We start from the raw sequence: 13,109 nt of genomic DNA, 5'->3' as shown, positions 1-13,109 counted from the left end.
GATACTTTGGAACTGTTCAGACTTACTATCTGTTTAAGGATTGCAGTTATAACTGGAGTGTTACTATACAGAGATACTTTTATACTCTCAGAGAGGTAATCCGTAATGTGAAGGTCTTCTGTTTTTACCACTGTCCAGTTATAGGCTGGTCTACTGATTTTACCACTCCAGTTATAGGCTGGTCTAGTTTTTACCACTGTCCAGCTGTAGGCTGGTCTACTGATTTTATCAACTGTCCTGCTGTAGGCTCATCCCATTGATTTTTTTATCAAATTGTAACTTCACAATTGGTATCAAAGTAATCCATGAAATCTGCCCTATCACGTATATGTCTTTGTAACAATTTCAGGAATTTTAATCACTTGGAATTGAAAAGCACTGTGTGACATTTATGTCCTCATTTTGTCTCAGAAAAAATTAACTTTACCTACAATTTCATAGTTAAAAATTCACTGGATCGTAATTCACCTCAGAGTTAATGTAAACCAATCCAATACAGATTTTTATCCTAGAGGCATAGGTCAGTCAGGACATGCTATTTGGTCAACCTTAAATATGGATTTGTTAAAATACCGTACATTTTGCACCTTGCACAGCCCCATCTTGTATGTAATTGGTCTAGCATTAATTTCACATAGATGATGCAATAATTAATCATGAAGATTGTGTATCCCTTTCATAAGATAACAAGAGTTGTCACAGTAATTGATGAATGCTCTCTAAGTGCCATCCAGTTCAATGTTTTACAAACATGTTGCTATATCTAATATGCCAACACACAGTAAGAGCTTTCATAAGGCGCCCCCAATGATGGTCGACTTCAAGGTGGAGGTGTGATGCAGTAAGAGGTAAGGGCATGGGTCTTAAAACCGGACAGGTCTTCTTAATGTACCATAAACATGTGGACAAAAAATTTAAAATCCCACTATGCATTAGAAAGTTACATCCCCATAGATGGCTAACTATACTCCGTGCATTTATGCACCATCCCATAATGATTAAACCCGTAGAATACCGAGGTAGAGATGTGGGTCTTTCTAGCAACACATTGTCTCCATGTACCAAACTCGTGGCAATTTATTTCAAAATCACTATGACAAATCTACAACCAGGACACAACCAACTTGTGTTTAAAAATATAAGCAACATTCCATAATTACAAACCTGTTAAGTGTGACCTTGACCTTTGGGGTAGGGAGACCAGACACAAACAGGACAGACTCCGGGACGTTGCGATTTTAACATTCCCTTCGTTGGGGCATTAAAAATTATTGCAGATCTTAGGGCTTTCATATACACAAACATGTTTTAATACATATTTTTACGCCTTAAGATAATATTTAATCCCTTTTATCTATTTCTCTTGAGCAGTAAGGCTATAGTGTATTACAACAAAGTTGTTGAAGTGTACATTGTTTTCAATATTTACTCATTGAAACCAAGAGGAATATCTCGTTACAACTTTTATTTCAGAAAATGAAAACATGCCTACAATATCCAAATGCCCGTGCTTCCAAAAAACGCTGATACTATCAGTGCATGAAACAAACCTCCACAATACAGAACACTGTTGTTACTCTTGCGCGCTTACGGGATTTACAATATAAAAAGTTATAACATTACTACATTAATTTTTAAACAATTCAGGATGAGATTATTTATGTCAGATTTGATCAATACCTTTCACACTTTAGCACATTGTATAAGTACAGAGAGTATCTACATGTGTATATTCCACTGAACTCTAGTTAATTGCATGTCATTCTGATGAACTTATTATAATAGTAAAAAAATCAATAATTTAAACTTCAGTTAAGGATTTTAATATTTAAGCACTTTTGCAACAAATCTGTTGAAATAAAAATCAATTATGCAAGCGTATTGTAATTATAATGTATTTTAGGTAAACATTTTTCTCTCAGTACAAAGATAAAGCATTTCACATTAAACTTATAAAAACTACATCATGTCTCAAGTTAAACACTGAGTATACACACAGATGCAGTCTAGTTACAGATGATAACAGTTCATGATAAATAATGACTCCTACAAATAACGTCTCTATATGTTGACCACGTGAAACAACCTGAAATAGGAGATATATTTCAGTTGTGTACATAAAGATGCCGCAGAAGTATACTACACAACGAGCAATAAAATCAAATCCCACAAACATATTAAAAAACAATTACTGTCAAATAAACAATTACTATCAAATTCATTTTTTTTTTCTTTCAATTTATGAGCACATTTCACCTACAAGTTTACTAGTAAAATTGTTATGGTAAAATTTTCATGATTATCTTAATATGTACATGTAGGTAGGAAAGAATGATGTCTCCTAATTTATCTAATGCCAATCACATGCTTTTTCGTGGTTACCAAATACTTACCAGGAGCTAATGTATGCCTCCATTCTAATTAACTTATTTTTAATGCTGAAAGAAACAAGGAACAGATCATTAGATTTGTATTGTAATGACTTCCCATATCTATCACTGCATGTTATTTAATGTATATCGAATAATTTTTATACAAAAACCCATTTTCACAGCTGTTCAAATTTGTTTGTATATTCCCACTCCAATCAGCATGTATTCTGTTGTTAATGATAAATTCATAAATAATTAAGTATCTAATGCATATGGTAACATTTTATCTCAAACACAAGGTTTATTTATTTATCTTATTAAAAATTGTAAGAATTTTGTCTCTCAAGTAAAGCAGTCATTCAATGACACAGATTTCTTCTTGACTCTATGGATGAAATAATTGGCAATAGACTTTAAAACTGAAGATTACATACCATCAATAGCCTCATAAGCGAAGAAGCAGACATCGATGTCACTGTCCTGCTTGAGTTTATCCAGACAGGGTTTGATCTGAGTGTTCACAGTCCTGAATAGAAACACACAACATTGAAGGAACACTCAACAGTCAGAATTTGGCAGTGTACTGAATTGATCTTTATATGGAGAAGCCTAACTGAATTTCTTAGCTCGTTTTCAGTACATTCACGCATTCTGAATAAAAATACTGAGAAACTATATAACCTGACAGGAGAGGCACATGTTTACAAAACCCCTCAAGGTATACTTAAGGCCAAATATTTCAAATCAGAAGATTATGCTCATTCTTGGGACCTTTGGTAAATATTGGCCCTAGAATAGCATTTAATAATCAAGACTGAATTGCTACTAATTCCTCTATCAATTGAAACAAATTCCATCAGTTGATCAAGTTTCATTCATTCCAGCAATTTAAAACTCCAGCAATTTAAAACCTCAAAAGAGAAATACACATAATCCACATACGCTGAGTCCATGCCCTTTCCGAGTTTCTGCAGGGATTTGGCCACATTAAAGCGAACATTGGCCACACTGTCAGTGGCCATTCCTAGGATTGTCGGCAGCATTAACTTCACTGTCAACTCTGTGCCACATGCCTCTGACATTAACTGGAATAAGGAAAAGTATCCATATATTTAACAATTAACCGTTCTTCCTCAACACAAAGTGACAATCCACATTACACAGCATCATGACATGTATATTATCTTTTCTACATAATTGTTTAATGTCAAACAATAATAAATATTTTTTACAAAGGAATGATCAAAGCTATAAAAAGCCTTTAAAGTGCACGCCACAATATTAACCAAAAAAACAATTGCATAAAATAAATGAGGATGTCAATATTTTGGTTCCATTGCCTAACTAATGCTAGGATTTAATTTTTAACGAAATGATCTTAGCACATTATGTAAATATCTTCTTGTCATGTTTATACAGAAGAAGCATGTTAGTCTGTGCTGGTAGTATTGGTCTTGTGCCATTTGCAGGACATTAAAGATCAGGGTGGTCAGGGCCCAATCAATACCAAACTGTTTGTATATTCATGTTATGCTCACGTTAATACAGAAGAGGCATGTTAGCCGGTGCAGGTAGTTCTGGTCTCGGGCCATCTGCAGGACTTTAGGGATCACAGTGTTCTGGGCCCATTCAATACCAAACTTCTCCACAAGCCTCTGCAGGTTCTTGGTGGCCGCATCACGGATAGCAAACACTAAGGGGGAAGACTTCATGGATTAATTGAATCAAAGTGACCAGTGTGTAAGTTTTGGCAGTAATGTAGGACAATCTTACAGCAATACAGAATTACAGTATAAAACATGCAGTGTGAAGTTCAATCCTTCCTTTTTGTACATGTACATTGTATTTGAACTATTTATCTCTCGATTGGTTTTACATCATTCAGGTCATTTTACCACCCATTTCCTTGATTCCTCTGCCAAAATAAACTATTAAATAAGCAAAACTGTATCAATGTTATGAAATCCTACCATGATCTACCAGCCATGTCATGCATAGAGAGTTCAGCTTTTCATCGAAGAACTCCATTCCCTGTAAAGACCAAAAGTAACAAAACATGTTAATGCATGAACATTATACTATTACCAGATGCAGAGAATGATAAAGATGCCCCAATGAACATAAAGTTGTATATCATACATAATACAGCTTAGTCCAAGACACATAGATAGTGAAGACGGATAAACCTACATGTGAATAACTTAATTCCTGTAACAGGCTAAAAAACACCCATCTACATGTGACTGCCTACATGAATACATAACAAAGTTGCCTGCTAGTAAGCCTACACATTTCCTACATACGGAAGACATGCACTCCACGATAGCCACATGAACACAATACAGTCACCTCAGCTTACATATGAATTGCCAGCAATAGGCATCTAAATTTCAAAGTTGGCAGATAAACAAAGCTTTACCAGTTGTCCAGCTAGGAGAGGCATGTACTCGATGATGGCCAGACGAACCCGCCACTTTGTGTCCTCAGCCAGTTCAACAATGGCCGGCAACAGGCTCTGTGAGAGCTGCTTGATTCCAATAACCTGTGAGACAGGAACATTTAGTTTAGTTTAAATATGAATTGTATTTGAGATAATTTCTTTAAATTGAACTGTTTCTAAATCCAATAGTCTTTAGAATTTACTTGTCTAATTTACCCAGCATAACTATCCACATTTCTTTTGTATTATCAATTTTACAACAAAATGAAGCTTATGGTTTCCACTGTCTCGTCCCAAATGCATACAAAAGTGAATTTGGGTTTAAATCAAACCTTGCCGAGATAGATTAGATAAGAAAATCATATGTTAATGTAATTCAGTATAAGGTTTCAGGAGTTACAGAAGGGTGCTGCATCCTATCCTTCTTGGTAGCATCATTTTGCCTTTGTGGAAACCAGCTTGGACACCATAATGCATTCATATAATTAAATGCTTTAAAGTCTGTCAAATATTCTTTTGTTTTTATTAAACCTTATATGATAATAGAAACCTACAAACTTTGCATATTTGGCAGTTGAAACCTATTCTTTTTTCAATTAAACACAATTCCAACCCTTTATCTGTCAAACTCAAAAATTCCTCACAGTGTCATACAATGTGTTGCTTTCTCTCCTAGCACACTGTCCCTCTTTTATAGCAGCATGTCCTTATTAAAGCCTGGTTACTACATTATGGAGCATACCTCATTAACACAGTCGAGGTTGGAGATGATGTTAAGCCTCACTTCTGGGCATTCATCTTTCAGCTGGGTCAGGAACAGAGGTAACAGGTGCTCTATAGTACTGTAACAGATACACAAACATTTTTGTTACGGGGTACTGTTTTTAAGGCCAGATTGGCATTCCCGAGGTCGTGTGTTCGAGCTCAGTCAATATAAATATTATTGATCAATGAATATCACTTCATAGCTGTCTTCACAATTGAGCTAAACTAAATTGGTACAAAATAAAAATTCAGTATCAATGTCAATGTAAATGCCATCCAAGTAAAAGCTACTTAAAGGCTATAATTCATACATACAAGCTATGTTAAATCTAAATTCTAAACAAGCCTGACAACCATTCTACTGGAGACAAGCTCGTCTATTATAACTAGTAGAATAGTCACATAAACTCATGAAAGAGCAACCATTTGCCATCACATTCTTTCATTTGGAGTTTATAAAACCTTAATTTTTTCAAAGATATTTCATAACATATATCAAGTTTACAGTCCCAAATGACAGAAATGTCAAAGTTCTTTCAGGGCAAATATCACAATCATTTCCCTTACTTTTCTTTGCCGAGAATTGGTGACAAGCCCATAATGACGGATGCAAGGGCTGACTTGACATGCTGGTTGGCATCAGACACGAGATCCTTCACACACGGCAGTATGTTTGTCATGATCACTGTCTCACGACAGTCAGCTGGCAGGTTCTGACTGAATTCTAAAAGAAAGTAGCATGTGGTTAGTAACATCAAGCAGATTGTCACAGTGATCCATTAATTTAGTTCACAAAATAAAAAAAATGTAACTACATTTAAAAGTGGGGAGCTAACATATTGTAGGTGATTTGTGTGGTACAGCTCGCATAATTTTATATTAAGTTAACACAAAAAATTTTCTCACACATGTCAAGTAATTTATAATTGTCAAGACATTTACAGGTTTCCTTAAGCTATTTTTTGACTGCTTGCATATTGCCATTTGATTTGAATTCACTGAAGAATATGTGATGCACTGGTTTTATGCCTCAATTCTTCTGCAAGAAATGGAATGATTGGACCCCTTCCCCCAAAGCCAAGGAAAAATCCCTGGACTGGTGACACATTTAGTATTGTAGTACAATGTTCCTACCCTTGACTTTATGGGCAGATGCAGCCCTGACTTCTGCCTCACAGTCCTTGAGGAGACTCTGGAAAGCAGGCACCAGGTCCTGTTTTGTGATCTCAGGGCCCACAGCCTTCTGGAGCTGTGAACACATCAAATGGATGCGTAATACATTGGTTTCATTGACTGAATATCATGAACATTCACAATTACAACATTTAAGTTTTTTATCAGTGCTTGGTAATTGATTTATATTTATGGAATTGTATATCAGCACATATGTAAGAGATCTTTTTCATTGGCAACTGATTCGGTTGTTACCAAACTTGTAATCTGTGTAAATTTAAATATACATATAGTTATCAGTGACTCTTAATATGAAATTATGAATGATTCATTATACATCTAGTTATCAATGATTCATTATATGTTTATACATGTAGATACCAGTGACAAATTGTACATGTCCTTATCGGTGACACATTGCCAATAAGTAGACAACAACCAAATTCATGTACATGTATATCACAATACAATGATAATGTGTTAGATTTCCTACCTCTGTGAACTTGTCCGCAACCATGTATCGGACCCTCCATGACTTGTCCTCGGCAGCCTGTCTCAGTGTGGGCATCACGTGGAGGTTGATGTCATCAGGGGAGAGAAGTGAGGCAATGTTCACACACGCCTCCACTGCCAACAGTCGGACAGAGTCCTGAAGGTATAGGATACTCACTCATGTTAACATCAGAACAGCCGGTAAGGTGGTTAAATAAAGTGGTCATATGATCAATTGCATATGTTCTGACAGTGTTCTCGTTCACCCTGGAAGGATTCACTTAATGCAGAAAACATGGGGGCCTTTCATCAAGTCTCCTAGGAGCGATTTGAACCTAGGATGTATATTCAACTGTAGTACTGTACAGTAGGAAAACTCCTGGTACATATTGCTCCTAATAATCTTGGATGAAATGATTGACTCCATGCATCTATGACTCTGTTTTATGGCACTGGACCTTTATTGTAATCAGTCTAAACATCATATTAGGATCCTACAAAATTTTCAGATATCCCAATTGGTCAAACAGGAGTGTCCAAGGACGCCCAATGTGAAATGTCTTCAGGTAAACTCTGCATATGGCAATTTTAGACTCATAATTTACATTGGTACTAAAGAGTTTATGCCTTTCATATCTATATAGAAGAAGGCTGTGTCCTGACCTGTCTTATGTAAAATTAGCCTTTGGGGATTCAAGACCAGTGAGAATCATGCTAGACCAGATTGTATTTAATAACTGTAATGTAGCTTCAAGATTTTATTTTAATCAACTCAAGAACAAAAGCTGTCTATATTTTCATGCATTGTGGAATTGATATTAAGTGCTCTTCAGCATCAAATAACAAATGCTGACAGTAGACACTTATGATTTTGGTTAAGAAAACCACACTTTACATGCATGACATATTAGTTCAATTGTTAGTATTAACTTCTTTTTACCGTAGCACAGCCTTTCAAAACATTAGACTTCGAACATAATCAACAACCAGAACTCTCACAGTCACTGATTGCAAACAATGATCATTATCAGGGCTTCCATTTACCTCAAAAGGATAAAAAAAATAAGTTTCCATTAAAGTATCAAAATTACATTTGCATTAACACATTGACCAACCCTTATCCCAGATTAAATGAAAGCCCTTAAAATGGGAAAATGAGGACTTTGGGCAGGGCCATCCTTAAAAAGTGTTTGTTTGCAACTGCCCTACAGAATCACCAAAAATACTCCTCAATTATGTTTAACCCTGGAATAAGCCAGGTCTTTTTTAATGAGCAGCTGTCCTCTTTTGACTGCAAAGTCATCACTCAGTTTGGAAAAATATTACTCACCTGGAAAGGTGAGTATAAATTTTCAAAAGTGAGCAGGGGATCCTTAAGGGACACCACAAATTAAAATCAAGTGTCCCTTCCCGAAGTCAAAAAGACCCTATGAAAGCGTTAAAACAATTTTTCTTTAATTTCACCGAAATTCTATGTTTAAGTACAGTCTTTCAGAGTGAATGATGTATGGTGTAAATGTACTTCTTCAGGTTAGATTTAAGTGTCTGATATAAAGCATTAAAAAAATCACAAATGGCTTCAGTTTTTATTCTATGAATGAAATGCTATGAGCACCAATCATTTGTATAAAACACAGAGTACACAACAGGGATTCAATGTTTGTATGTTTAAGCACTTTCATCAATATTTTGTATGCTTCAAATGTTAAAATTTAGCGATAGTAAATCTGTTTTCATATAAACTCGAAAGAAATTATTACAAATTTATAGAATGCAAATCTTTTTCATCCACAAACTAGAAACAGGAAGTTGACAAACAGAACTAGCAGTGGGCATAAAAATACTTCCTGTGTTAAACAATCAGCGTATGAAATCATTTTTCGCTTGTGAATTAATTTCTGCTCCAACTTAACAAGTACTTTGGGTTCCTGTCTAACTTTCTGCAAGTAATTATGGTTTCCAGTTGGATCCTGTGACACTGATTTTGTCGAACGCTGCTGAGTGATGACTTTGCAATTAGTGAAGCTTCTCATGTTGATAGAAAGTCACATACATGTGATCTGGGCAACAGGCACTCAGCTAGGATACCGTAAGAATAAGTAATTTTTTGGACTCTGTGAAAACGAACAAACAATTTTCTTACTAAGGATGGCCTTTAAGGTTTGGGTTAAAAAGGTGAAATGAGTAAAAGTTCCTACATTTCCTACCTGTTCATCCTGGGCCAGGCTAATGAACAGGGGTATAAGGTCTGACTTGAGATAATCCAGCTCCACAGCCTTTGCAAAACTACCCAACATCCCAGCAGCCGCTCTCCGCACCATCGGCGTGTCATCACTGCACAGGTTACGGAAGTGTCTGTGAAATAGACAGCAAAATTAGGTTAAACTTTGACATGAACTGTAATGACTCAATTATATTATGCAGAGATAAAGGTCGACTTAAAAGTTGCACTCTCACATAATTACCCTTTTCACAACTTTTTTTATTTTGTTGTCTTGAAATGAGCAATTCTGTGCATTACTATCTATCAACCATTGATGTAAGACTGCTGACAAAAGATAAGATCCCAGATTTTCATATTTCTGTTCGAAAATAGATATTTCATGGCTATATATGCATTAAACATCAATCTTTGAACATAAATATGAAAAGCTGTGATCTGATTTTTTGTCAGCAGTCTTGTATCACCACTTTCCATACATTTACAGAAAAATTGGCTCATCCCGAGACAAAAAGATAAGGGTCATAATGTTCAATCTCTGAGGCGACGAGAAATTATAAATGACATTTTTGTCTTTATACATTTTCTTTGATGAGAAAAAAGCTCACTCAATGTATACGGAAGTTTAATATTTTAAGGAGGCAGCTTGTAAATATTCCTTTAATTTGATGCAAGTGATGTGGTTACTACCATCAAACGTTCTTTGCAAAGATTAACAAAACAATTAATACTGATGAGAAAACAAAACATTAAATCAATGCTTGTAATGAATTGAAAATAATCTATGCGGTATCAAGTGCCATAACAATAGTGCTTCGGTTGCTTCTGGCATACATTCACAGACAATAAACAATATATTGCATTCATTGTACACTTACTGTCGTAATTCAGCCTTAATAGCACTGGATGCTCTTGGGTAGGCCACAGCGAACAGTCCACATGCTGATGTGCGAGAGGTAAACCAATCACCTGTAAACCAGTACAAACATGTTTAACATATGATCAATGTCATACAGTAATGCTGTAATATTAAAACACTCAAGCAATGTCTAGACACTAAATACAACCTAAGCTTATCTGTTTCAAAGCATTGGAAATGGACTTTGATATAAAAATATTTTTGAACAGTAATAAAGAGGATAATTTTACTTTACTTTAACATACGATTATTTTATTCAGTAACCATTTAGTTTCTTGGCAATCAAACTTGGTTAAACTCAACTTCTGATCAGAATTCTCTGTACACATGACATGCATGTATAAATACAACCTTTGGAACTAGACATTCAGATAAACAAACATTCTAGCAGAATTCTAGCACTAGAGCTTGGCATCACAATAATTAACAAGCCCTGTTACCATGCTACATTTAAAATCCAGAATGAAAGCGCTTTACAAACACAGCACTGCAAAGCTGAAGGGCTTTTTCTAATTTCAACCACTGCATTACATATGTTAATGTCTCACCTCCAGCCAAGCGTTTAACTAGTGGTACAAAGTGGTTTTCCAGATCACTGGGTGAGTGTTGTGCCGCTACAAGACGGAGAGAATCAACAGCTTTGTCTCTGACTACTGTCTCTTCTACAGTGGCCAGACTCTCAAGTGGAGGCTGCAAGTTCAAGCAAAAATTGATTTGTCAATTAAATCATTGTTAATGATAGCTGCTAAACAAGTCTTTTAAAAAAAGTGTTGTTTTACATGACATGTCAGGGTGTGTTTCACTTAATATATACATGCAGCTGAGATTTAAGACAAAAACCTCTGGAAATTCTTTAACATTATAATAAGAATTTCAACCATATAATGCAAGATCCCCTTCTTCTTACATAAACAAACGTACATATAAGAATGGTCAATTACTCTTACCAATAAACAGTGGACATAGTCAGGGCCACCAACAAGTGGAGTGAACTGTCCTAGCTGCTCTGCCAAGGCTAGTAACACCTCATCCTCATCATAGATTGTGTCTACAATGAATAAGACAAATAAAGATACATATCAATGGTTTATCAATTCAAACAGTCATCCTGACTAGTTGTGTTAATCAGATGTGCAGCTTAAAATTAAATCAGTTTGGCTTACACATCAATTAAATAACCCTTGTTTTTAAATATTCTGGAATACGATGAAAATACAAAGACCCTACACATAATTTTTGTAGAAGGAATAAGGGCTGTTAAGTCACAATTATTTAAACCAGAGTGATTGGCCTTGCTTTAAAATTGTGGAAACGTGTTAGTCCAAATGCTAGTCCATATAAACAGCCGCTTAAGAGTCTTTGACGTTTTTTGATTTGGCAACTCTACGCGACCATAACCCACTTGTTGTTTTCCAAGCCAAGAATGACAGATCCCAGTAGCGCTAAGTATATTGAGTGAAAAGATAACGGGCACCTGCTAGATGGTTTCAAAATGGCGATGCTTTATTGGCAGAAGTCGATCTAAATTAAACTAATTATTTGTGTTTCATAAAACACTTAAGTGTAATAAGTAAAAGGTATTGGCTAAAATAATTAAAGTGTAACTTTCATGTTTTAATTTAATAGTGAAGTGTTAAGTATTGTGAAGAAATAGTTGAAGAATATATTTTACATTGGTACTGCTCAGTTGACTAGTGCCGATAAGGGAACAAAAAGAATATCCAAATGTTAAAAAATTTCCCTCAACGCACATTATTGTGGCTAGTCCAAATGCCTACATATAATATTTCAATTATTTTTTTATGGGAAACCTGTCACACAAACAGTCATTAACCAAATCATGTATATGAAGTCATGATTATCAGGTTGAAAAAAATGTATCAACCCAATGGCAGCGCACAGTCTTCCAATAAAGTGCTTATAAATTAAAATACTAACCTGTGAGGAAGGGAATAAGTTCTTTTCTTGTCCTTTCCACACCAAGTGCCAAGGCTATTGTTGACAATTTCTTTATACTGTTCAATCGTAACTGAAATAAAATACTGAGTAGTTTGAACGAAATAAATAATTTCCAAATCATACCAGCCCATTTAAATTTAATGAAATGTACAGTATCAAAAAGTGCGATATGCACAAACATGTCAAATTTTAATCACACTCAGTTTTAGCATTTAACAATTTGAGTGCTCACAGCTGGGTTTTAATCAAAGGTTCTACATTAAGAGTTCAATTTGGCAAGTACCTGAACATCTTCATTTCTTAATTCATCAATTAAAACTGCTATTGGATACAGCGAATCATCTCCCTGGTCAGCGGCCATTTTTTCCGGATATTTTACTACCGGACTGGTTCAATATTCAAACCGAACATCCCTAGTTTCGATTAAAACAACCAGTCAATCAAAAGGGCAGAGTCTACTTTTCAAAATAGGTAGAACATTATTAAACAAATCAGAAATGAGTGAACTAGAAGTGTATGTAATGGTAGAAAATTAAGAAGAAAATTTGTTTCCCCTTTAGATTAATGTTATAAACCTGGAAAGCTAGCCAAATAACAAAATGTCGATAATTTCTGGACTAGTCTATGTTTAGGCTTCACTTGGCCCACAAAACATTCAAAAACGACCAAATCTATTTCTTGTGTGCGTCATAAAAAGTTAAATAACAAATTCATATTTCATTTGAAATTTACAAAAGTGTTAGCAATGCTCAAGTTTGCCGAAAACAA

The 13,109-nt window shown here is 35.2% G+C and overlaps 1 protein-coding gene across 2 annotated transcripts; it reads right to left on the bottom strand.

Moving 5' to 3' along the window:
* Window positions 1–1,450: 1,450 nt before the first annotated feature.
* Window positions 1,451–12,767, bottom strand: LOC128234934 (serine/threonine-protein phosphatase 2A 65 kDa regulatory subunit A alpha isoform-like). Of its 2 annotated transcripts, none has more exons than XM_052949582.1 (17): window positions 12,625–12,767; window positions 12,321–12,411; window positions 11,330–11,430; window positions 10,931–11,072; window positions 10,342–10,432; window positions 9,441–9,597; window positions 7,244–7,399; window positions 6,712–6,826; window positions 6,145–6,301; window positions 5,555–5,654; window positions 4,792–4,914; window positions 4,343–4,403; window positions 3,911–4,065; window positions 3,315–3,457; window positions 2,807–2,898; window positions 2,394–2,438; window positions 1,451–2,086 (listed from the first exon to the last, which is right to left on the bottom strand). In XM_052949582.1, the coding sequence occupies exons 1-16, from the start codon at window positions 12,700–12,702 to the stop codon at window positions 2,422–2,424; spliced, it is 1,779 nt and encodes a 592-aa protein (XP_052805542.1). In that variant the 5' UTR covers window positions 12,703–12,767; the 3' UTR covers window positions 1,451–2,086; window positions 2,394–2,421. The 2 variants fall into 2 exon arrangements, with proteins under 2 accessions (XP_052805542.1, XP_052805543.1); XM_052949583.1 differs by having other exon boundaries at window positions 9,450–9,597.
* Window positions 12,768–13,109: the final 342 nt, after the last annotated feature.

The sequence above is a fragment of the Mya arenaria genome, chromosome 5 (assembly GCF_026914265.1).
Source record: "Mya arenaria isolate MELC-2E11 chromosome 5, ASM2691426v1".
Taxonomy (NCBI): domain Eukaryota; kingdom Metazoa; phylum Mollusca; class Bivalvia; order Myida; family Myidae; genus Mya; species Mya arenaria.
The sequence above is the reverse complement of the archived record's forward strand: the minus strand, read 5'-3'. Positions and strand labels throughout refer to the sequence as shown.

What these genes read in the sequence shown, in the direction of transcription:
- LOC128234934 (XM_052949582.1), bottom strand. Translation starts at nt 12,702, where the DNA reads ATGGCCGCTGACCAGGGAGATGATTCGCTGTATCCAATAGCAGTTTTA. An exon ending in TAAGAAATGAAGATGTTCAG is followed by an intron (nt 12,412 to 12,624) that starts GTACTTGCCAAA and finishes ATTTTATTTCAG; the next exon opens with TTACGATTGAACAGTATAAA. An exon ending in ATTAAGGCTGAATTACGACA is followed by an intron (nt 9,598 to 10,341) that starts GTAAGTGTACAA and finishes TCTATTTCACAG; the next exon opens with ACACTTCCGTAACCTGTGCA.